At 34.2% G+C, this 25,494-nt stretch overlaps 1 protein-coding gene across 5 annotated transcripts in view; it reads left to right on the top strand.

Moving 5' to 3' along the window:
* Positions 1-25,494, top strand: part of LOC117181892 (dynactin subunit 2) — a 164,864-nt gene that overhangs the window by 96,174 nt on the left and 43,196 nt on the right. For all 5 annotated transcript variants that reach the window (XR_004468202.1, XR_004468201.1, XM_033374907.1 and 2 more), the window contains exons 5-6: positions 9,540-9,694; positions 9,766-10,012. Coding sequence is in view for 3 of the 5 variants with exons in the window: in XM_033374907.1 (XP_033230798.1) it covers positions 9,540-9,694; positions 9,766-10,012 (402 nt within the window). In the remaining 2 variants the exon portion in view is untranslated. The remainder of the gene's footprint in view (positions 1-9,539; positions 9,695-9,765; positions 10,013-25,494) is intronic.

Genomic DNA, 25,494 nt, shown 5'->3' with positions numbered 1-25,494 from the left:
CGCCCAGGTATGTATAAGTCTCTCCAGCGCAAAGGTTTCGTATGGCGCTTCTATCAACGAGCTCAGGATCTTCAGGGATGCCATTAAGTTTTCCTCGCTTCAGATAAACCTTGGCGCATTTGTCTACCCCAAATTCCATTCCAATTTCCTTAGTATATCGTTCGACAAGCCCCAGAGCTAGATGCAGTTGCTCTCTGTTTTTAGCATAGATCTCAAGATCGTCCATGTAAAATACATGAGTGACCTTGTACTTTCGATCTGCAGGTTTGCCGCACAAGTACCCGTCGGAATGGCGTAGTGCTAGAGATAGTGGCAATGATGTAAGGCAAAAGAGGAGTGGGCTCATGGTGTCGCCCTGAAAGACACCTCTCTGAAACGTGACCTTGTTAGTTGTCACACGATTTTTTTCCAGATGAGATAGTAAATCTGGATTTCCAAAGCGGCATCAATCTCTCTATGCACCTAACTATTTGCGGATGAACCTTTAAGATTTCCAAAAGACAGATGATAAGTGTATGGGATGTCGAATCGAAAGCTTTCCGATAATCAATCCAGGCCGTCAATAGGTCACGATGGTAGAATGCTGCATCTTTGCAGACATATCTATCGATGAGCAGGTTCTCCCGACATCCGGCTACGCCTTTCTTTGAGCCTCGTTCTTCATACATTTCTTGCCACACAAGTTCAATTGCCCGAACAATCCTATCATTTAGGATAGCCGTGAATATCTTATAAAGCGTGCTCAGACAAGTTATTGGCCTGTAGTTCTTCGGGTCAGCTAAATTGCCTATTTTCGGCAGGAGTATTGTGCGCCCTTCCGCCAACCACTCTGGAATCGGCTCTTCGGACTTCAAATATGTGGTGAAAATACGGGCCAAATGCTGATGGGTTGAAGAAAACTTCTTCCATCAGAAGGTTTTGATACAATCTGGTCCCGGTGCGGAATAGTTCTTCATCCTTCTTAATACTTTTTTCATCTCGGTAGTGATGGCTGTATGAATTTATTCATACATACATTCATTCATAATATAAGTTAATAATATATAAATTAAGTTATGAATGTTTTCCACATATTTGTGCTGTCTAAGAACAACATTGTCCATGAGAGCTATGACTGTGGATTATTTTAGGGTGCATTTCCATGAATTCTCTTGCCTTTTATTCTAGTTTTTCTAAAATATTTCTGTTTTCTTCCATTGCTTCTAATTTTAGTTTTATTATTTTTCCCGTCAAATCGTATTCTTGTTTTTCTTTGTCTTGACTCGAAGTTGTTTGGTTGTGGTGCCCTCCTTTATAACTCTCGAATAGAAAGTAGCACTCGTTAATGGTTTTGTCACCGTATTTCTCCTGGTTTCCGTAGTTGGTTGGTCCTGAAATGTCCCCTCCCATCGCTTCTTCCTCATCTTATACCAATTTGGTTACTGATGTTAGTTTCGGTTATTCTACTGAGGTTTTGTTGTGCTTCAGTAATTTCCTCACATGGCTGTGAGGGTGGTATCGTATTTCCCTTCCTGGTACTCCGGATCCTCGGTGTATCAACTAATTTGCGGCCAGGCATCTTTGTACTCTTTGTAGGTGGAGAAATGTGTTTCGATCGTTAAGGGCTTTTTGGCACAGTTGGCAGCGTGTGGTATTTTCCGAAAGGTAGAGGATTGGTATTGTCTTTTTGTTCTATTGAACCTCTGCCACTTTTTCCACTATCAATTATAAATATTCTAGTATAAATTCGTTAGTATTTTAAAGGCCTATGTGCGTTTATGTGTAATTGTATTTTCTACTTTAAAATGATTTGTGTTCCATTTACCTATGCTATTTTCTTTAAGGTTTTTCAATGCAGAAATTTTAGGAGAAATTTTCTTCTTAATAATAAAAGGGCCTTCATATTGGCCATATTGTTATCTGTTTTATCGTTTTGTTCGATTAGCTTTTGTGTAATATTTTGGCGTTTTCGTGTGTTTGATGCCAAATTTTGCCGTTAATTCTTTTAGAGTTTTTGTTGACAAATTCTGTAACATTATTAATGTGGAGAACAAAAATAAAAAAAGTATAAATCTAGTAAGTTTAAATCTTTAAAAGTCTCTTGCTTTATTGTAATCCCTGTCACTTTTTTGATTGTGATTATTTCGTCCTATTTCGTAAATATGTCTACAAATACTAAAATGTATTGGTTTGTTTTTCTTTTTTGAACCTGGTTGCAGACCCATGACATCAGCTGATACCATGGTCCATGGTTCTTCTATTACCATTTTCTCCATTAATCCTATCTTACTGTCTGAATATTCCCCTGGTGTGAATTTATTAGATTACCACACATCTTTTTTGTCGTTCACTTCCGCTTTTAGTTTTTCTACACTACTGGCTAACGAAAGTGCGGTAGTTTTTCTCGCTCTCCTGATCTCGAAGGAGCATCCGGGACAAAATTTTAGCTTTCTTTTCGATACGTGACTTCGCAGTCATATTTGAGTAGTTCTAATGCCTATCTGGCTGATCGGTTAGTGGGGTTTTTTATGTTGTGGAACCACTTTAATGCTAAGCGGTTTGTGATTACTTGAAAACTATAGTCTTCTAAATAAGGCCTAAATTTCCGTGTGGCCCAAACTACTGCCAGGTATTCTTTCTCTGAGACCGAATAGCGAGATTGGTGCTGATGCCGGTAGGTCTTTAATTTGCTGGCAGGCTTCATCTTGCTCAAATCCCCAATCCCATTGTTTATCTTTTTTAAGTAATCTGTTCATCCGTTACATTTTGTCGGAAAAGTGGGGGATGAATTTTCTGTACCAATTTGCCATCTCTGTTATACGCTTTGATTATTTAATATTTTTCGGTTTAGGAAATTTTAATATTGATTGATTTTTAAAAAATCTACTTGGAGTCCTTTCTCGTTAACTTTAAAACCTAAATATTTTTTCTCTAAGCCCTGTTTTTTTATCATAACTATGACGTTTGACGTTTGAACTTTTCTACTGTTTGATCAATTATATCTTTAATTTTTGGGCTCACGTGGTGGCATCACTCTTTTATGGGATCGTAGCTCTGCACATCAATTTTATGTAACCAAATGGGTATTTTTTAAATTGATACATGCTCTTTCTAGAGAATGTGAATACTGTGATTTGTTTTGAACTTTCTTCCAACGGAATTTGCAAATAAGCTCATTTTAGATCAGTTTTGGAACTAAATGTTTGCTGATCTTAGAGCGTCTATTATTTTTATCATGAGTGGGATTGGTTAGAGGTATTTTTTTGTAATATTATTAACCTTTCTGAAATCTAAACAGAATCTGCAATATTTCCCTGTTTTTTTATCATAACTATGGCGTTTGACTAATCGGAATAATAAGGTTCTATGATATCTTGTTCCAATAATTTGTCTATTGTTTGATAAATTATTTCTTTAATTTTTGGGTTCGTTTATTCTATACAAGTCGCTAGATCTCTTGGGTTTGAAATTTCTTGCTTGTTGGGAGGCTTCTTAAGTTAAGAATTTTTTTTTTTGTAGTATTCGTTACCTTAATATGGACAGTTTCCAGCAGTTGATTGGCTGCTTGCTCATTGAGCTTGATAATAGCAATCACTTGCTCTCGTCTGTTAGCTTTCATGATCAATACCTTTGCGTCTTTTGCTTTTGCGCCGAGATCTCTCCGAAGGGTTTCCTCTACGTCTTCCTTCGTGGTAATGCTGTCTATATCCAGAATCTCCAGCTTGAAAGTCCAAACCAGATTTCGCATGGTTCCTATGTTCCCCAAATGCTTCTGCAGAGCTTCTCCAAAGGCTTTGACGTCCTTTGTCTCTTTTCCCAGTTCTAGTAAGACCTCTCCATTTCCCGTCCGGCGGATTGACCTAATGCAGGTTTCAGTTTCTCTCGGCTTCAGCTTTGATTTAAGGGGATTTATTAGAATGACAAACGGGATTCCATTTTAAAGCCGCAATTTTGAATATTTTTTCTTGCTTGTTTGCATACGGCATCCAAATTTTGGTCTATTTTGATGACCAGTGCTGGTTTTTGGATGGAATGTTTGTATTTTGAATAATAATAAAAAAGGAGAGAACAATTGACAAAAATTTCGTAGACCCTAAGTGTGGACTCTCGCAGCATACTCATCAACCTTGTGAAACTCAAGAGGCAGGCTCCCTGGGACGCGTCAAATGGCGCGTCAAGATGTTCGTAAATCACGACCCTTTGATTGTTATGAGATGTAGGTCAGTTACAAATACTTAAAAGTATAGAAGCATAAATGGATTCAATTTTAATGAACAGAATTAGCTTATTCATAAAATTGGAAGAAAGTGAAAAACATATTCCTCAAAATCGGGTAGTAATTGCAGTAAGAATGAAAACGTTGAAGTCCATTCAAAAGTGTAGCTTTGCCGACAACTTGAAATCGAGCTTGACACCTACTCCCTCAATCTGAATAATAAGGACTTTATCTAAACTGCTGATTAAAAAGTATTATTAATCTCGAATAATAATCTTCACTAAATGAATTAGCAGTTTGCTAGTTAACAATGTGAGAAAAGCTTACTAAAGCAATTACTGACTTCTTTCGATAAAACTTATCATTTTCATCTTGTGCACTTATTTAAATTTCAAATTATGAACTTTGAAATAAGATTAAATGAAAAATGGGGTTAAAAAGATTATTGTAAGTATTCTATCCATATATAAACGGAAAAAATTAATAAAATGCATGTTTTTGAGAAATGTACAGCATCCTTGAATCGCAGATTTCCACACCTTCATATTCGGTAAATATCACTTTGCGAGTTTACAAGTTCTAATCCAGGTTTCGGGCAAATATTTACATTGAAAAGAAACAGCATATTATGGTAATTATTCCATTTATTTAAATTGGAGGTAGGTCTTCTTAATCTTTATACAGTTTACACATAAATTGTTATATGGATGACAAATGATACTTAAAACATTTCTGTCGAAATTATTTTATTTCTTGAAGCGCGACTGCACAACACACACATACACATACACATACACACAAATATTCCAAATGTGGTTCATCATTAATGAACCCTAATTAATAAACTGTAATGTCTGACATTTTTGTCCACATATTTCCATGCATATCGCCCGGGATTCCACATAAAAGTAAATATTTTTCTTCAGTTTCGAAAAAAAACCATTGAAAAGTAAAATTATTCTGACGTCGGATAATTTTTTCCGCCTCTTAATAAACATTATCTGCCGTCGGACAATTGCAGTTTTTAAGTATTTGCAGCGTTTTTATTTAACTTGAGGTAAATAATATTCGAGGATTTACTGCGACTTGCTACTCTACACTGATAATTGGGCGTTCACATAAATTTGGAAAAAACTTATTTTTGTTTCCGGCAATTTTATCTCTGAAAATGGAGTTTGTAAGTCGCGGTTTATTATAAAATGTTGCACTTTCTGATCAATTTTCAATAAGAGTGACTTCATACTTAATTAATTTTAAGAAACATAATTGTTGAAACAATGAATTATTATTGTATGAAGTCACTCTTATGGAAAATTGGATTGAAAGTGCAACATTTTCTAATAAACCGCGATTTACAAACGTCATTTTCTAGAGATAAAATTGCTAAAAACAATTTTAAAAAATTTATTTGAACGCCCAATTATCAGTGTAGAGTAGTAAATAACAGTAAATCCCCGAGATATTATTTTCCTGAAGTTAGATAAAAACGCTGCAAACAATTGATAAGTGCAATTATCCGACGGCAGATAATGTTTATTATAAAGCTGAAAAAATTGTCCGTCTTCGGATAATTTTACTTTTCAATGGTTTGCAGCGTTTTTATTCTAATTCATATCAATAATATCTCGGTGATTGACTGTGACTTTATGGGGCTTGGGCCACCTGTGGGCACATTTTGTTTCGAAAACGACGAAAAATATTTATTTTTATGCTGAATCCCGGGCGATATGCATGGAAATATGTGAAAAAAATGTCAGACCACCCTCATTGCCATGCCTATTATTACTGAAAGACCTGTAGTTTTAGCACAATCTTCCCTGTGTGATAATTTCTACTATGTGAGGGTATACTGTCGAAACTGATGTTACTGTTACGACTTTCAGGGTTCTTTGTAAATACTGTTTGTCACTTATTAAAATGTTAACATCAATTAGTGACATTAGAGTGTAGAGTTTGTATAGTGTGACTCAGGCCGGTCTAAAATTGTAAATTGTAACAAATTTGTACAAGTATACGAGATTCGAAATAGTTGTGTAAGCTTGAATATATGTGCGTGTATGCGTATATGATTGTGTGTTGTGTAATAGCGCTTCAAAAAACATAATAATTTTGACAGAAATGTTTTAAGTATCATTTGTCATCCATATAACAATTTATGTGTAAACTGTATAAAGATTAAGAAGACCTACCTTCAATAAAAGTAAATGGATTAATTACCAGAATATGCTGTTTCTTTTCAATGTAAATATTTGCCTGGAACCTGAATTTGAATACTTAAAATACTTAATTTGAAATTCAAGTAAATGCACAAGATGAAAATGATCATTTTTATCGAAAGAAGTCAGTGATTACTTTAGGTGTCAAGCTTTGGGTCAAGCTTTCGGCAAAGCTATACCTTTGAATGGACTTCAACGTTTCCATTCTTACTACAATTATTACCCGATTTTCAGGAATATGTTTTTCTCTTTCTTCCAATTATATGAAGAAAACAAATGCTGGTAATTAAAATTGTATCCAGTCATCCCTTCAAATGTTAGGTTTCGTAAACGACAGGAATCTCTTGTCAATGAAAGGATAGTTCATTCCACATGGTTCGAAACGCTACGACGTATCTTGCCATGCTGTCATGTGCACTTTAAAATTTCTATTAATATTGCAAATATTAACCGATTTTCATGAATCTTGTTTTCACTTTCTTCCAATTATATGAATAGGCTAATTCTGTTAATTTCAAATTGAATCCATTCATGCTTTCATACTTTGAGTATTTGTAACTGACCTGCATCTCTAAAGTGTCATGATTTACGAGCATCTCGACGCGCCATTTGACGTGTCCCAGGGAGCCTGCCTCTTGAGTTTCACGGGGGTCGTTGAGTATGCTGCGAGAGTCCACACTGAGTGTCACTGACATTTTTCTCTGTTCTTCTCTCCTTTTTTATTATTGAACAAAATATAAACATTTCATCCAAAAACCGGCACTGGTCAGCAAAATAGACCAACATTGGAATGCCGTATGCAAAAAAGCAGGAGAAAATATTTAAAATTGCGGCTTTAAAATGGAATCTCCTTTTGCCAGTCTAACAAATCCCCTTAAGGCCTCTCAGCACCTCTGAATATAATTTCCCTTCAGCTGGCTTAATTGGCACAGCTTCGAGGTGTTCTTTCCTAGCCGGTTTCCTATAACGCTTCTTTTTAGGGCTGCATCGTGTGCCTTTATCTCTTTATTTACCTTATATGGGGGGGGGGGGGTTTACACCTCCTCTGAGTTCGTTAGTGGCTTTTTTGGCCTTCTTTCTCTTAACTAAATTCCAATTCTGGGAATCCGTATCCTCCTTCTTCTCTGTTGGCGTAGCTGCCTGGTTTTCTGCCGGCCTTGATGCTGCTCGCTTGTTTTTTGGCATTGCAGCCGGCGTACTTATGCCCATACAGGAACTTGCTTGAGACTTCAACAAGCTGATGTTCTGCTGCTTTTTAGCAGCTTCCCTCATTCTCGTCGTCAGTTCGACTATCTGACTGATTATTTTCCTAATGGACATCCCTTCAGCCTCTATATTCTTTTGTAGGCACATCGAACTCTTTATGGCATTTACTCTAGGCATAATTCCGGATTCGGATCTCTCAATCTTAATATTGAAAGTTGCCGCGTTGTCTGCTGCTCTCTTTTCTTTACCCTCGGACCTAAGTCCTACACCAGTTCTGTGGGGTCCAGTCTTCATTCAACCAGTCCCAAAAAACACGGAAGGGCTGGGATTTGCCCGGAGCACTTCACGGAAGTTTTTCTCCTATGAATTCTTAGTACGGGCTTTAGGAGTTTGATGCATTTTGCTCACCCCTGATACTGAAGTAAGGTCCGACTGTTTCAGGAGCTTCACCCTCTTCTTTGTACAGAAACGCTCCTTTGTCCAATTCTTCGTGCTTCCTGACCATTTTAAGAACAGGGTCTTGTCCATTTGCGACTATATGTGGTGTACCCAGAATAATCCTGTTGACCACCTTGACGGCGTGAGATGTGGAGTCGCAGAACAGTGACGATATATGTATAAATATTTTAATCGTACAGAATATTCGAGATAAACTACTGGGCTAGACTATACTCAAATTAACGAAGGAAGAGTCACTATGAACCTTTCGGCCTAAATCGTTGGGATCTTGGTGACCTGGACCTTTGTAAGGCATTGAAAGAAAGTACGAGATTTACAACTTCTGAATGTTCTTTTCGCTATGCACTGATGGGAGTCCAGGCAGTAGCGGAACGTCATTGTGAAGAAATGTGTAGCAATCATTTCGCTAATTCCCTAACCTCATGCACCAAATTAAGTGTACCAAATTTAGGGCTAAAGATGGATTAAAAAATGTATTAACAAAAGTGATAATTAATTTATCGCAAATTTCTTAATATGAGGTGGTAGTGTAATCTGGAGAAATGCTAACAGGTAAAATTGAGGTTCACTAGCATAAAAAATGGCTAATAAATGAGACAAGAATAGTTTTGTAAAAAGTCGTTCTTTCACCTCCTTTGTTTAGATAAAGAGTTACCCATAACAAAAGTTTCGCTAAAACTAAAAGTTTTCATTAAAATCAACAGAAATTTTGAAAAATAATTTTTGCCGCTATTTTGCATTCTTATAAAAAACAGATAGCCGAAATTTTTTACGAATTTTTGTATGATTAAGCATACTAGCTGCAAAGTATATACAAAAAAAATCATTTTTTTATAAATTAATTTGAAGTTGAACATGTTTGAGCTTTCAAGCAATCTGCTGCATCTTTTATCTAGCCACATTGTTCGTACATCTCTCCATATACAGGTAAAATTCTCTGCAAAATCCTGCCATTTAGGATATCTGTAAAGATCCTATACAGAGGGTTCCAACAAATTATTGGCCTGTAGTTCCTTGGGTTGGAGAAGTCCCCTTTCTTCGTTAAGAATACAGTGCGTCTTGACACTAACCACTGTGGAATGGGCATCTCCGAATTTAAATATAAGGTGAAGATGTTGGACAGATGGTATTGTGTGTATGATATAATAATATAATAACCCTATCGAAGGTTTTGGCCCGTAGGCGTCGCAGTACTTGAGCCTTCTTCCCATGACTTCTCCTCACTGTTTATATTACTTTTTCAATCAGTGTAAGAATTTCTTAAAATTTGTATTTTTTGGTTATTCTGAAAGCACGAAAAAAATTAAAACAACTAATCTCAAACAAACCAAACAAATTTCTATTTGTTTATATTTTTCAAATTCTTTGTAAACAGATTCTGAAGCATTTATTCTCTATAATCTTTTTATCAGCGATTATGTTTTTACCATTAAAAAATGTACTTTGTTATACAAATATTACAGGAGAAAGCTAAGAATGAAGAAGAATCCAATTCTGCTGTATGTATAATATCTCAAGTGGAGCATGCTGGAAAACAATTAGATGGTTTAAAACTAAATGAACTCCTGGGGACCGAATTATTGGAGTCGCTTTCAGATCCACAAGGATCCCGTCTAAAGTAACTTGTTGAAAAAAATCTTATATACTTTTCTACTAATCCTTTAAATGCTAAGAAACATGTCATTTCAGGCATTTGGTATCGCAGATAGAGTTATTTAAACAAATAAAAACGTGCAAGAACGATGGTAAAATCATTGAAGTTTCACATAAGGAAAAGGGAGTTTTGGAATTTGGAGTTCTTAAGTATCAGATGATGTATCTCCCTGAGAAAGCTCGATTGCAGGAAATGGCACGTATTGGACAACTCGAACAAAGACTTGGCCGTTTAGAACACATCATTGGATCTGCTGACGAGAAGCTTACGACGTTCTCACAAGTTAGTGACATTGGATATTTGATGTTTTATATCATGTTCGTCAATCCAACAGTATGCAACAGTTATAAGACTGGTATAGGATAAATGCCTAGAATCTAATCAATCTTTTTTTATTTGTTTCCAAACGGTTCTAGCATTTTCCCTTTCCCTGCTCCGCAAAATAGCAAAGTATTCATGTTTGGAGCTTACGAAGGCATTAAATAATACTGGGAGAGAATCGCTATTTTCAAATATTCTGGTGGATCCAATGATACAGGCCACCCAAGAAAAGAAATTAATAGAAAATTCCTCTTCCAAAAATCAGCTGAAGTTGAGTTTTAAAATATTTAGGCTGAACCAATTAGCAGCGCAATATAAATAGATGTGTGTAAGTGAGTGGGAGTCCAACTCAGTGTTATTGAAGAGAGCGCTGAGGTGGGGCTAGCAAAGGAATAACAGCGGTCACTACACTTCATTAGGCACCCGCTCACAAACGCGCAACTGTTTATTCTGCGCTCCTGATTGATCCATCTTAAATATTTTATAACTCAAAAACTAAAATTTTAACTGATTTTTGGGACAGGATTTATTCTTTTTATTTGTATACATCCTTATAAATCCGGATACTTGAGTCTGGGACACCCTGTATGTCCTAACGTTTGACTGGCCACATTTACAATGCAGTCGGTACAATATAGATAGATAAACGTTTATTACTTGATATTTCTTAGAATTTGACATAGAATTTATAATAGGATTCAGAATATAAATAATAGATGTTTATTAAAATAATAATTGATAATAATTGATCATGGTGATTAATAATAAAAGATAATAAAGATCAATTTATAAATAACTCAGTCTTCGGATATATAATATAAAGTAGTTCATGTACCTATGGTCGGTATGGTAGGGTGTTTCGGATAACCCTTTACTAATCGATAAGTGTTTTCAGAGAATATATTCGAAGAACACTTTTATGGTAACGATAAATTATAGGTTCTGTGTAATTTATATAATTGATATTAACAGTTGATTATTATTATTATAAGTAAGTATTATGTATATATAACGGTCACAGGCCGTGACATATGCATATATGAAAAAAATGAATGAAATAAAACTGCGTGCCCTGAATAGATCTACGAATTTGCCATTAATCACTTTTCGATATGACGCAAAGTTTTTGTTTTTAGTCGTAAAAACAGCACTGAAAATCAAATAATTAAAGTTTTGAACAAACGACACAAGCTATGAAAAAAGTAAATAGACAAAAGTTGCTCGTGCAAAAAATAGCGAATACTCATTCAAATTTGTCATGAATAATCTTTGATAGTACACGTAGTTCTTTTTTAATCGTAAAAAATAACATTCAAAATCAGGCTTAAATTTTTCGAAAAACGACGCAAGGTACGAACTAAAATTAACAGACTAAAGTTGTTCATCCCAAAAAGATCTGTAAATTCCTTATTAGTCATTTTTAGATTTTTTTAGTTTGTTATAAACTCTGGTTATCAAAATATATTAAAAGTAAAACAATAAACTTTTTGTAAAAAGACAAAAGTCCTGTTAATAGAATGCACACTTTTTAATGATAAAAGTAAGACAGTAAAAATAATTTTGTTTCAATAATAATGCATATTATGAATGGTATAATATAAATGTATTGTAATGATGTATATTTTTCAGGGTGGCTAAGAATAAAATTTAATGCAAAATAAGAAACAAATATTAAAGTAAGCATTAAAAAGGAGATTTCTACCTTTATTTGCAATATCTCAATAAACAGACCCAGACCAAGGTGCAGATATAAATATAATATACATTTGATATAGTAGAGTTGAACATAACGTAGAAAAGTTTGCATTTTTGACGAAATCAAGTGCGAAGCATGAGATACGTGACGAGAATGTGTTCGTTAAAGCGCGAGGTGAGTGCATCATCGAGCGCGAAGCACGAGACATACCAACTTTTTATTACTGTATTAAAAAACGCACTTTCGAGGAACTCCTTTTAACATCATGAATAATTGATTTTTAAATAATTTGTGCCAATAAACCCATTTTCGTCCAAATTTTTCCTTAGCACCTTTTGGACTGCGACTCTACATTTGACGATTTAATGCATGATATATGTTACCGAGAATGTTTTTTCAATACATTTCAACAATTATATATGAAGAAGGTAAATATTGAAATTATGTTTATTGAGTTTGAATTACAAAAAATCCGTAAAAATGACTTCTTGTTTTTTATTTCAAGATAAAATGAATTTTGCGCCTCTAATTGAAGTGAAAATGATTTACAATATACCTCAGCTTGTTCACATATAGTTAGAGGGTGGCCACATGTCAGGAAAGTCAGGGAAATGTAAGGGAAATGTAAGAAAATTGGGCCAAACTTGATTTTTTTAATATCAAGGTCTTTTAGGCAGGATAAAAAATATTTCGCTAGCGTCATTGCTGTACAAGTATAAATTCCCCTGCTCTCAACGGTTTTCTTTTTTTTTTTTTTTGTAATGTAGATTTCATTGAAATATTTTTGGTCTTCAGTTAAGAAGAGGGACTACGAATGAAGAACTTTTTTTGGATACACCCTAGTATACAGTCCCGCACGTTATTCATTAATTAGTTATTAAACTATAATGAATATATTTAACAGAAACTTATTCTACATGTAAAAACAAACATTTTTTCTCTTAGGAATTTTTCCTATAATGCATAAATTCTGAGATATTCAGCGTTAAAAAAGGTGTTTTTTCAAGGAAAAGGTCATAATTTTAAAAAAGCTGTATAAAAAAATGTCATCTTGGGCGGATTTGAAAGAAAATACGCATACATTTCACTTGGATTTTATAATCTACAAGTTTCTTCAAAAATTATTTAAATTTTTTGGAAGAGATATAAAAGTTTTTATTCTGACCAATTTCGCTCAGGGTAGTTAAAAGTACTTAAAAGTGGTTAATACAAGATATTAATATAGATAATTATTAATAAAAATGATTTGTTTATTGGTAAAAAAATATATTTTACATTTTCAACCAATTACAATCACTTTTTGCCACAAAAGTACTAAAAAAGTACTCAAAAGTGTTTAAGACAAGATATTGTTATAAACATTTATTTGTTTAACAATGGCTGGGAATGTATATGTATTTAACACTAAATAAATACTACCAATCAATATCAAGCATAGGTAATTAGAGTTCATAAGTTATAGGTTGCAGTACTTAGTTGTGTTGTAATTATACGATATGTGTTAAATAAAAGTAAAAACTGCAATACTGCATAGGTCACAAAATGCTAAATACTATTACGTTACCCTGATACCTAGTGATATTCTATTCCATAGATGTGTTCTTCTTTTTAAAGCTAAGTTCCTCTCACGGCGTCTTGTATGATTAGGACAATTTTTATCGACAAAAGTAAAATATTCACATAATTACTGAGACGCTTCATTTTTAGATATTGTAAAGAGCAAATTGCCCAGAAAAAGTTGTTTTATTTTAGCCATGGACCATTACATACTCTTTCCAAGACATAGTACGTTTGAGTAAGTATCTTAAATTCCTGAATGATTCTTGAAAAACAATGGTAACATTACCAGCCCTCAAAGGAGACAGGGCAATGAGTGCATCGACAGAGACAGAAGTCGAAGGCCCAATAATAATAGCGTCAATTTCAGCTAGATTTAAAGCAAGATCATTATACTCAGCCCAAAGAACGACCCCATCTATGTCTTCTTGGATCTGACTAAGAAGTCTATTTAATTTTGCAGCAGGTCCGGAAAGGTCTTTACACTTTGTGCACGACTACTTAAATAGCAGGAAAACCACTTCATTACTGAATTGGACAGTCTGAATGATTTGAGTTTAAAAAAAAGTAAACTGTGGTTCACTATGTCAAAAGCCTTTTATTAGATAGCATGCTTAACATCAATAGTGTTTTTAAGGGACGTTGTGTGTGTACAGTGTTTGGCTCTGAAGCCCGATTGGATAGGATCTAATGATGTATTGCTATTTAGAAAATTTGGTAGTTGTATGTGTACAATTCGTTGAAGTGGCTTTGATAACGCATTAAGCATAGAAATTGACCTTAAGTCTTCAGTGGAAGTGGAGCTGGTCAGAAAAAAATGAAATCATACTCGTTGAAGGTTTGCAACTGTAAATTGGAGGAGGCAGTGGCAAGTTGTGTCGCCTTGGGTTTCAACATGAATGTAGTAAGGAAGTCACTAGCAGAGAAATTTTATCTGGAGAGTCCTGTTTCGGTTGAATTAACCGCAAGTGCCTGAGAAGATGATTCCTGGTTCTTGCTAATCTACGTTTTGAGTCTGCTCTCCTTATCAATCATCTTATTTTTGCAGTAATCTATGGGGCCCTTTACCTTTGAGAACGTGGTACAGATAAAGGCGCAAGTTCATTAAATGCACTAGTCAAAATTGAAATTAGACCGTTTTTGTTTGTATTCACTTTATGAATTGAGGAGGATCTCGACGAATCATATGCCATTATTAGACATTATGTGATTCTTAGATAAAGACGGAATTGCATGCTGTGAATTATGTACTATAGAAAGTCCCGCAGAGTAAATGACAGATTTAAAATGTTCAGTTAGATTAGTATTCTAATTTTAATTTGCATAAGCCCAATGAGCGAATATCCCCCGCCCCCATTCACCTTAACAAAGGGAAAGTAAGCTACAGGACAATTGAGGCACCTAGAGCAAGAGTCGAACAATTATCATTGTCCAGGAAAAGTACGATCGAAAAATAGTTGGAGCAAGAAAAAGACAAGTTTCGGTTCCGCTGTAAAGACGAACCGATTGCAGTTGGAGGAAAAGAGCGATAACGTAGTCGCTTTTAACCTCGAAATTTATTGTGTTCGTCTCTACCATGAAGGAAAACTTGTCCTTTTCTTGCTCCAACTATTTCGATAATATTATTGTTTCTATCTATTCACGAAGGGTTCTCATTAACCCATTGAGTCCTAAAACGAAGAAATTTCTCTGTCACATTTGAGCTTGAATAGTTTTCTAAAAAGAGCAAAGAATTTATTGTAAAATACTCTTTTCTACTATTTTTAGGCATGTTCTACACGATACAATAGTTTAAAAAACGGTAAATATTGATTTTCAATTAATAATTAACCAATTAAAAAAAAAGCTTTTTTAAGCAATTTTTTGTTTTCAATCAAAAAATAGAGGGGGAAGGGTTTTTCACAGTCGTAAATAAGGACAAAAAAGTGCAAAAAATGTCTGAACTTTAAAAATTTGTTGAGTTTTTTTACTTACGATTTTTTAAACAAAATGGTGGCAAATAAACGGAAATCAACCATTTTAAATTTTGTTTTATCGATATTTTTGATGATTTTTTCGCTCAAATCATATGAATATATAATTATTTCAGTAAAAAAGTATTGAAATAGTTTATTTTTAAACAAAATAAAAATATTTAGTATTGGATAGGTAAACTCATGATATTAAGGGCATGTGATACTTACAGTTTCCCCGGCTTTTTTTCCACAAAAGTGAAAATTTTTAAAAACTGAATTCGGAGATGCTATAAAATATCATAGCGGACGTCCCCGAACTCTTTTTTGAGGGATGATAACAACAAAAATTATTTTGCTAAATAAAAATTGTATGCATATGCATTATTTTCCATCTCTGCCTTTTCGATAATTTGGAAATTTTTTATTAAATAAACTTTTTTGCTTGTCTGCAAACAAGGTTAGTTCCGGGAGATTAGTTACTATGTTTATTTGTAAGTCCAAAGTTTTCGCCCAAAAATATTGTATAGTTTGGAAGTAACGCTCGGGTGAATTGTAACACACATAACCTCGAAATATACACGCACGTTGTTAGCAATATCAAAAATTTGTTGATAAAAAAACATCAAAAAAGTGTGTGGGGACGTCCGTTATCACGTTCGCTATCATTTCCCAGATTTTGAAGGCAAAATATTTCTTATCCTAGGAAAAAAGCCGGGGGAATCTAACACTGAAAAAATCGATACTATTTCCTAAGCGCTATGCAAATTAATCAAATTTTGCTAAATTAAAACTATTTTCGTTCGTTGGACAAAACGATATTTCACCCACAGCATTGGATTTTGGTGTGAAAATGATGTAAAATTGCAATAAAATGATTTTTTATAATCTGGATATCATGATTTTACCTATTAAACACTAAATATTTTTATTTTGTTTAAAAATAAACTATTCAAACACCTTTTTACTAAAATAATTAAATATTTATATGAATTGAGCGAAAAAATCACAAAAAATATCGATAAAACGAAATAAAAAACTCAACGGATTTGAAAACTTCAGACATTTTTTGCACTTTTGTGCATATTTGCAAACGTAAAAAAATTGCTTTCCCCTCTATTTTGTTCATGAAAAAAACTGCTTAATAAAAGATTTTTTTAAAACGTGTTAATTATTAATTGAAGATAAATATTTTCCGTTTTTTAAACCATTGCATCGTGTAGAGCATACCCAAAAATAGTAGAAAAGAGTATTTTACAATAAATTCTTGGCCTTTTTATAAAATTATTCAAGCTCAAACGTAAGAGAGAAATTTCTTCGTTTTGGGACTGAATGTGTTAAGTTCTTGACCTTTCGTAGAATTTTTTATTACTGTTACAGAATTAGAAACTTCATAGGATGTTTTAAAAGCTGGGAAAACGACTACGACCATTTTCCCTCAGTCTGTAAATTCTTTTCACAAATGATTTAATAATTAATCAGAAAAATTCTTGTTTCAGCCAGGATTAAAGATTTCTTATCATTTTTTTACATTATTTTTAATGATTTTAATGATTTAATGATTATTTTTAATTTATTATTTTTACAACTTTCGATAGTTTGTGTCTTGCTATTTTTAATAAAACTATCGAAAAAAATTTGCTGGCGTTAGTTCGCGAGACTGCCGTCTCCTAAAAGTCGCAGCTATCAGGTCGATAACGACCTTCAATAAAAACTTTTAAATTTGTTATGGTGAAATATTCCGGCAGCACATTTGTCACTGTAAATATTTCGACAGGAAAAGTAAAAAAAAATGCCTTGACCATTTTGTTTTTCCCACAGCGTTATATGCGATATTCGATAGCAAAATTTGGAGAAAAAAAAATTTCCGATAATTTTTGTTTTCTCCGCGACGTTATAGGCTTCAAGAAAAACCACTACATATGTTATTGGAAAAATTTGGAATAGTAAATTAAAAAAAAAGTATTTAATGACATTTTTTGAAAAGCACAAAAACCATAATATTGAAAATTTAATTTGCTTCTTTCAGCAGGGAAGCCATATCAAATAAATTGAACAACAACGAATTCATCAAACAGAACATTAAAGTATATAATAGTATAATACTAATGAAAGTTCTTCCAAAAATACAGTTAACGCTGAAAAATACAAAAAACTAACTGTGATAAAGTCGTTAATAAGATGCTTCACATAAGGAAAAGTACGTAAAATGCAAGATGTGAACAAAATATGCAAAAAATATTAGAGGTACAAAAAGTTAAACTATATTATGATTTTAAAAAATTATCGAAGAGAACAAAGACGTTTGAAAAATAACGCTAGAACATGTAGGAACCCTCGCTCTCATAAGTTTTCAATCGCGCGATTATAAAAATCAGTTACATCAAAATTATGTTTCAAAGATGGAAGTAGATGTCAGGTCTATTTTGCCATTAATTTTTTTTTCGAGTCAAAATTTAAACCGAAATTAACACAAAAAAAAACATTTGTTGTGACATTACAAAGAAGAATGTTTAAAATACAAAATTCAGAAATTTGACAGTTGTGTTGGGTTTTGCTACGCGTACGAAACAATTATTGTCCTACATACTTTTTACTCAGGTCTATATTTTTTAATAAAATACTAGTTCCTTTTTCATCATAATAATTTTTGAAATAAAAAAAATGTTTAAATGGGAATTTCAAACATCTGAAAATTGTGCTGGGTTGTGCTAGGCGTGCAAAATAATGATTGCCCTGCATACTTTTTACTCAGGTAAATATTTCTAAATGAAATTCTAGTTTCTTTTTCATCAGAATAATTTTTAAAATAAAAAATTTTCAAAATGCGAATTTCGAAAATTTATCAATTTTGCTGGGTTTTGCGAGACATAAAAACCATTATTGCCCTACGCACTTTTCACTCAGGTCTATATTTTAGAATGAAATACTCGTTTCTTTTCCATCACAATAATTTAAAAAACTAAAAATTGTCAAAATGTGCATTTCGAAAATCTAAAAGTTGTGTCGGGTTGTACTCGGCTTGAAAAATAATTATTGTCATACACACTTTGTATGCAGGTAAATATATTAAAAATGAAATACTAGTTTCTTTTTCATCAGAATAATTTTTTTTTCAAAATGCGAATTCCGAAAATCCGAAAGTTGTGCTGGGTTGTGCTAGGCCTACAAAACAATTATAGCCCTGCGCGCTTTTTACTCAGGCAATAGTTTTTTAACAAAATACTAGTTTCTTTTTCATCAGAATAATTCTTGAAATAAATTTTATTTTCAAAATGCGAATTTCAACAATTCGAAAGTAGTGCTGGGTTGTGCTAAGCCTGCAAAACACGGATAGCCATACACACTTTTTCCTCAGGTCAATATTTTTTAACGAAATACTAGTTTCTTTTTCATCAGAATAATTTTTGAAATACATTTTATTTTAAAAATGTGAATTTCAAAAATCCGAAAGTTGCGCTGGGTTGTGCTAGGCCTGCAAAACATGTATAGCCATACACACTTTTTGCTCAGGTCAATATTTTTTAATGAAATACTAGTTTCTTTTTCATCAGAATAATTTTTTAAATCAATTTTTTTTAAATGCGAAATTTGAAAATCTGAAAGTTTAAAAAAATTGTATTTCAAAAATTATTATGATGTAAAAGAAACTAGTATTTCATTTAAAAATATACACCTGAGTAAAAAGTATATAGGACAATAATTGTTTTGGACGCGTAGCACAACCCAGCACAACTTTCACATTTTCGAAATTCGCATTTTGAAAAAAAAAGTTATTCGAATGAAAAAGAAACTAGTATTTCATTAAAAAATATAGACCTGGGTAAAAAGTATGTAGGACAATAATTGTTTAGTACGTCTAGAATAACCCAGTAAAATGTTCAGATTTTCGAAATTCGCATTAAAAAGAAAATTATTTTTAAAATTATTCTGATGAAAAAGGAACTAGTATTTCATTGACAAATATTGACCTAAGTAAAGAGTGTGTAGGGCGATAATGTAGGGCATTTTGACAATTCAATTTTGTAATGTCACACAAAATAGTTTGTTGTTAATTTCAGTTCAAATTTTGATTTACAAAAAACACATTTTTACGACACAATTGAACACAAATCTAGCACAATTCAGCATATTATTTTTTTTCGAAGAAACAAAATGGCATTTCTGCCCCGGAAAATTGTATTTGGCATTTTGGCTCCAATTTTAATTTTTTTTAAATTTGCGGCACGATGGACCACAAGACTAGCACAATTCAGCACAACTCTTATTTTTTTCAACAAAATAAAATGGCGTTTCTGGCCCAGAAAAAGTTTGTTTTTAATGCTGACTAAAATTTTGAATTTTTAAAACTCGTTTGCGGCATAATTATACACAAACCTAGCACAATTCTGTACAATTTTTTAAAATTTTTTAATGGCTTTGCCAATTTTTTGGACATGCAACTCGACCTGACATCTACTTCCATATTTGACACATAATTTTGTTGCAACATATTTTTATAATCGCGCCCCTCAAAACTAATGAGAGCGAGGATTCCTGCATGTTCTACCGTTATTTTTCAAACGTCTTTGTTTTCTTTCGTGTTTTTTTAAATAATAATATATTTTCACTTTTATGTACCTTTAATATTTTTTGTATATTTTCTTTACATCTTTGCATTTAACGTAGTTTTCCTTACACGAAGCATTTTATTAACGATATAATCACACCCATTTTTCTGTAACTTTCAGCGTTAACTGTATTTTTGCAAGAACTTGTATTAGTATTATACTATTATATACTTCAATGTACTGTTGGATGAATTACTTGTAGTTTAATTTATTTTCTGTGGCTTCCCTGCTGGAAGAAACCTATTGGATTTTCAATATTATGGTTTTTGTGCTTTTCAAAAAAATTGTATCAACTACTTTTTTTTGATTTTATTAAAATTAATATATTAAAAAAATTTCTCTGAAATTTTGTTTTCTCCAAATTTTTTTATCGAAATTTTTACAATAACAAATTTAGTTGTTTTTATTACAGCATATAACGCTGTAGGAAAAAAAATTGTCAAGATATTTATTTTTATTTTTCCTATTGAAATATTTACAGTTAGAAAATGTAGCCGTTTTTTATTGAAGCCTGTAACGTTTTTCGAGGGAAAAAAATTTTCAGAACGTTTTTTATTTTTTGAAAAATGTGCTATCGGAATATTTCACAACAACAAATATAGTTTTTTTATTGAAGCCTATAACGCTGTGGAAAAAAATCAATTTTTCAGGGCGAGCAGTCAAAGTCGACCTGAAGGCCGCGACTTTTAGGAGAGGGTAGTCTCACGAAATAACGCTGGTTATTTTTTTTTTATGGTTTTATTAAAAATAGCAACACACAAACTATCGAAAGGTGTAAAAAAGTCGATTTTGATTTTTTTTTAGAGTAAGCCCCCTTTCTTCGGTGCACGTCACCTATTAGCATAATAAATCTTTAAACCTGGCTGAAACAAGAATTTTTCTTATTAATTATTAAATCATTAAAAAAAAAATTATAGACTGAGGGAAGAGGGTCGTGGTCGTTTTTCCAGCTTTTAAAACATCCTGTGAAGTTTCTAAAACTGTATCAGTAATAAAAAATGCATAAGCAAGGTTAGAGAAACATTTTGATTCGTGAATAGATAGGAATAATAATATTATCGAAATTATTTTTCAATGGTACTTTTCCTGGACAATGATAATTGTTCTACTCTTGCTCTAGGTATCTCAATTAGCCTGTGGTCTTACTTTCACAGCTGAACCCCGAAGACTTTAATATATATAAAAACAGACTCCGTCCCGATCCCTTCTCTCCTTTCTGTCCCTGCGAAAGTTTATGTTACCCTATAAAAACATTGCACTCATTAACGTGGCAAAAGCTCAACTTGTTCAAGAGATAATGTGGTAAGTAAGCAAGTAAACACTTTGGGACTTGTGCTTGGTCAACCGGGCGAGTGGCAGACCCCCTCGATATTGTGAGCGATTGTTTTTGGCTAGTTTTAATCATGCATTTTTATTTTTATAAAATCGATATGACTATATGAATATTTATTATGACGTCGACACTACAGATTTATGCAGAACAGACTCTCCTTTGATCAAATATATTCTGATGGAATCGCGTCAGAAGCCGTGAAAGCCAAAAAAAACAGAAATTCATGAAAAATTGCACCCGCTCCCAGCGAAATCGCGGTAAAATTTCAGCCACAACCACGTGTCACGACCGTGAGATGAATGGTTACAGTCTGTAACGGAATCAGTACGACGATCCAGCAAGAGCCTCATGCACCCCAAGCACACGGAGCGACCCAAGGACTACCGCCTTCTGCATTTTTGCCGCAAATGTTTTAGCATATTGTTGACACGCAGGGATGCTTTTTAGGCCATTATCGAGTGAAAGCTTGGCACCTCCAAGAGCGTCGACGATAAGGACGATTAGTTTAACAGAATATTGCGGGTACAATCGTTGCAACTCCCTTATAAGGTCTCGATACCTCTCTTTCTTTTCATTCTCCTTGGCCATGATGTTTTTGTTAGCTGGTGTCGAAAATTCGATAGCGAACATGATTCGCTTCTCGAAGTCAAGAAGAACCATGTCAGGCCTCGAGTGAGCAACAGAAACAATTGTCGAGAATATAAAGTTCCAGTATATGCGGCACTTCTCATTCTCGACAATTGACTTGATTTCCTTAGGAGCATTTAGAGAAGCGATATTAAGGTTAATGCCGTGAGAGTGACAGAGATGGTATTAAAGCATTCTCAGTGCCGCATTGTGCCTTTGAATGTAGGTCGTACCCGCGTGAGTGGGAAAACTAGATAGTATGTGAGCTAAATGCTCGGGGTGTGCATGGCACGTCCTGAGGCTATCAATTGACTCGCGGTGGCTCAGCAAAAGTTTACAAACGTAGGTTTCTCAGCGATACTCCTAAGTAGGAATTTCGTGCGATTGGCGCTCTCTCGACAAACAAATACCTACAAGAGTGACGATTCTAGTGTGCTCTTCGGTGCGAATGCGTTGGTTTCATAAAAAATCTGCACTCGTGTATAAACAGCGATGATCAGGTAGTGTGTTATTCCGTTTTGATTGATCACTTTATTGCACCAAAAAAATCTCGAAATATACCTACTTTTCGTGCTGTACAGTGGTTTAACGCTGGAAAATAAGTAGAAGGATCAAGATATTTTTCCAAATTTACCTGGCCTTAACTTGGGATTTGAAATACCAAAAAAGTATTCGGGGATGGTGGAATGGAGCCAGACGATAAGATGTCGTTATACATTTTTAAAATAATGATATTGGCTTCAAAAGGAAAGTGGCTAATGATATTATTATTAATTTTATGTGATCTGCGAGAAGATTTAAATTTTAAGGAAGAAATGGTTATAGTAAGTTTATTTTCGGTGGATGGAGCCACAAGGAACTGGCTAGTCCTAAAGTCACTGGGGAACTTTTAGTGGAAAACAGTATAAGGACCCATGCCAACTGCGAGATCTTGTGGTTTTCTGGCTGAGTGAATCTATTTTAAATGACTTAATGACTCTCCAAATTGTGGAGATAAATGATGTTCTACCAAGCTTCACGCCTATCCCTAATAACGCTATCGCATTTCTCATTCTTCCAAGGCGCTGGAACAAAAGGTTTTTTTTTTACATGGGATATGGGTTTGTGGTTTCGAAGTGTCTGAGGGTACCGCGGATCACATGATAGCCTCAACCGCGCATTTAAAAATAGAATTATAACAAGAAATTGGATCCGATGTGGATGCAAGAATGTCAGTAGCCCTGGATTTTATGAGATATTTTAAATTGAAAGAAAAAAAACGGCCAGTTAATAATTTTTAAGTTATATTTGTGTAAATAGTAGTTGGAAATAAGTTCTTACACATTCAGGATAATGGCCACTGGGCAATGTTCACTGTCTAGAGTTTCATCCCACACATCATATACACAAAAGATATGAATTTAAGGGCTTATAAAAAGTAAGGTCCAGAATACCGCGACAGTTCCATTGCATAATTCACAAACCATTGACCTTTACGATACTAGGGCTGTAAAAGATTTGGAGATAGAGAGGAAATACTAGCTGAAAGAGATTTTATTGAGTTGTGGCGTTCCTCTGTTTGTGAGAAATTACCAGAGGAAGGAACGCTGATGAAATGAGTGAACATTAAAAGTAGATTGATAATAACATAGCCTGACAAATTTTAAAGCCAGAGACCAGACCTAACATTTCCGAAGGATTTTGATGCGCTGAATCCGAATCTGAACTCAAAATTGCTCCTGTACGTCAGGTTTTCAAGATATCTTAACCTAAAAGTGCAAAAAACGCGGTTATTAGCTGTTTTTGAGGTTATGTAACTGATCAAGAAAAACGTCTACCACAAAAGCTAATATGAAATTTGAAAGTACTAATCTTCCCCTTTCAAAAATACTTGGATTTATTAGGATATCTTTATTTTTCACTAAAATATTGTAATTTGAAATTTTTTATTTCAGCGTTTTAAGGGGGGGGGGGGGGGGGGGGGGGGGGGGTAACGTTAATTCGTGCAAAAAAGGCACATTTTTGCGAATTTTTTTTACGACGAAATTAAAATCTATTTATTAAAACCAATAGTACATTAAAATATAGCACTCGAAGAATATTTTGTGAAATTTTCATGCAGGAATATTGAAAAATGCGGCAATGGCAGCAATTTATTCGGAAGCGTCTCCGAAAAAGTTGAATTGCGGTGTCCATCATAACTCGGTGCTGTAAGGTAAAAAATATTAACAAATTTAAAAAAAACTCCAGCGTTAAATTATGTACAGAAATAGTGTTCCAAATTTCAAAAGGATCGGTGCAGTAGTTTTGAAGTTATGAGGGACACCGACTGTGAAAACACTGAGTTGTGGGAAAAACGCTTTAAAGTTTTGAACACTAAAAAATTTGGAATAAAACGTTCATAAGCGAGTTTTATCGGCTTACCTCACACTGAATCATCAATGCCAGGTCCGTAAAGAATGTTGCTATCATCCATGTCTAGAGCACCTTTTTGCTCCTGTCTACGACGAATTCTGCCTTCTTTAGTCCGTTCTTCAGCTTCCTACTCCGCTCGGCTTATACGCATGGAGTCAATTGATTGCGCCCATTCATGAGCGCTCGATCCACTACTGATTCCCATGTCTTGCATGAAGATTAGTAAAGCAAAAGAACCTTCATTGAAGACACAGGCTGCCACATAAGCTGCAATCTCAACGATGATAGAGGTTCCACTCAAGTGCTTGGGTGAGATTTTCCAAATAAGTTGGTTCAAACTCTCGTTTGCATTCTGCGTGAAGCCTCCGACACATCGCTCCAGGAGGGCATCTTTGCGTAGATCTTCGTAGATAGGCTTGATAGCATCCAAAACATCCTTGGGAAGAGCACTGTACGTGTGTTTGAACGAATCCAATGCATTAACAGCTGCAGCTTTTTGCCATTTGTACCACGAGTCCGCGCCGCTCGGGCATTTTTCATGCTGTGGATTCTTGTCCGTCGAACTGTAATGAAAGTACGTTGCCCAGATAGCATTCTTCATATTTTCCGCGGAATCAGAGTGACGTCTAATAGCCAAACCGTAGTATACCGTCAGTTTATCAATTACTTTAGCCGTAAGCTTCCCTTTACCAGACAGACTCTTTCTTTTAATCTTCTTGCCAGTCTTAGTTTCAATATCTACAACGGTCTTTTTGACTATTTCACGCAGACGAGTGCCCATTCTTTTCTGAACATGTCCAACACATTCTTTTTTCACAATTGGAAAATCATCACCGTAAGGTTTAGAATTCACTAACCCGGAGTAAACTTTAGAGTCACCGTCGCCGATATAGTTGCGATATCGCACACCATTGCTTACCGAGCGTTGAAACATGGTTTTTATCGCTTCGACCTCCATATTTCCAGCTGCACTAGCATGATTCGCCTGACACTTTCCAGCATTTACATGAGCTTCATGCCACTCTTCGTATTCGACAGAGTCTAATTTACTTTCACAACTTTTACATTCGTGGCAGTATGAACTTTTGACGAAAATGTCAAGAACTTTACCTGTGAAGTAACCGATCAACGAGGTGACGCCGAATAAAGATGAGAAGCCTCTTTTCTCCCAAGTTCCGTCGCCTGATACAGTGAGTTCGTCGGCATCTTCAGTTTTTTTCTCTTTGGCTGTTGCTGCTTTTTCTTCTTTTGTGGCAGATGAAAAAAATCGATTC

This window comes from Belonocnema kinseyi, chromosome 10 (assembly GCF_010883055.1).
Source record: "Belonocnema kinseyi isolate 2016_QV_RU_SX_M_011 chromosome 10, B_treatae_v1, whole genome shotgun sequence".
Lineage (NCBI taxonomy): Eukaryota > Metazoa > Arthropoda > Insecta > Hymenoptera > Cynipidae > Belonocnema > Belonocnema kinseyi.
Note: the sequence above shows the minus strand (reverse complement) of the source record. Positions and strands in the feature narration are given on the sequence as shown.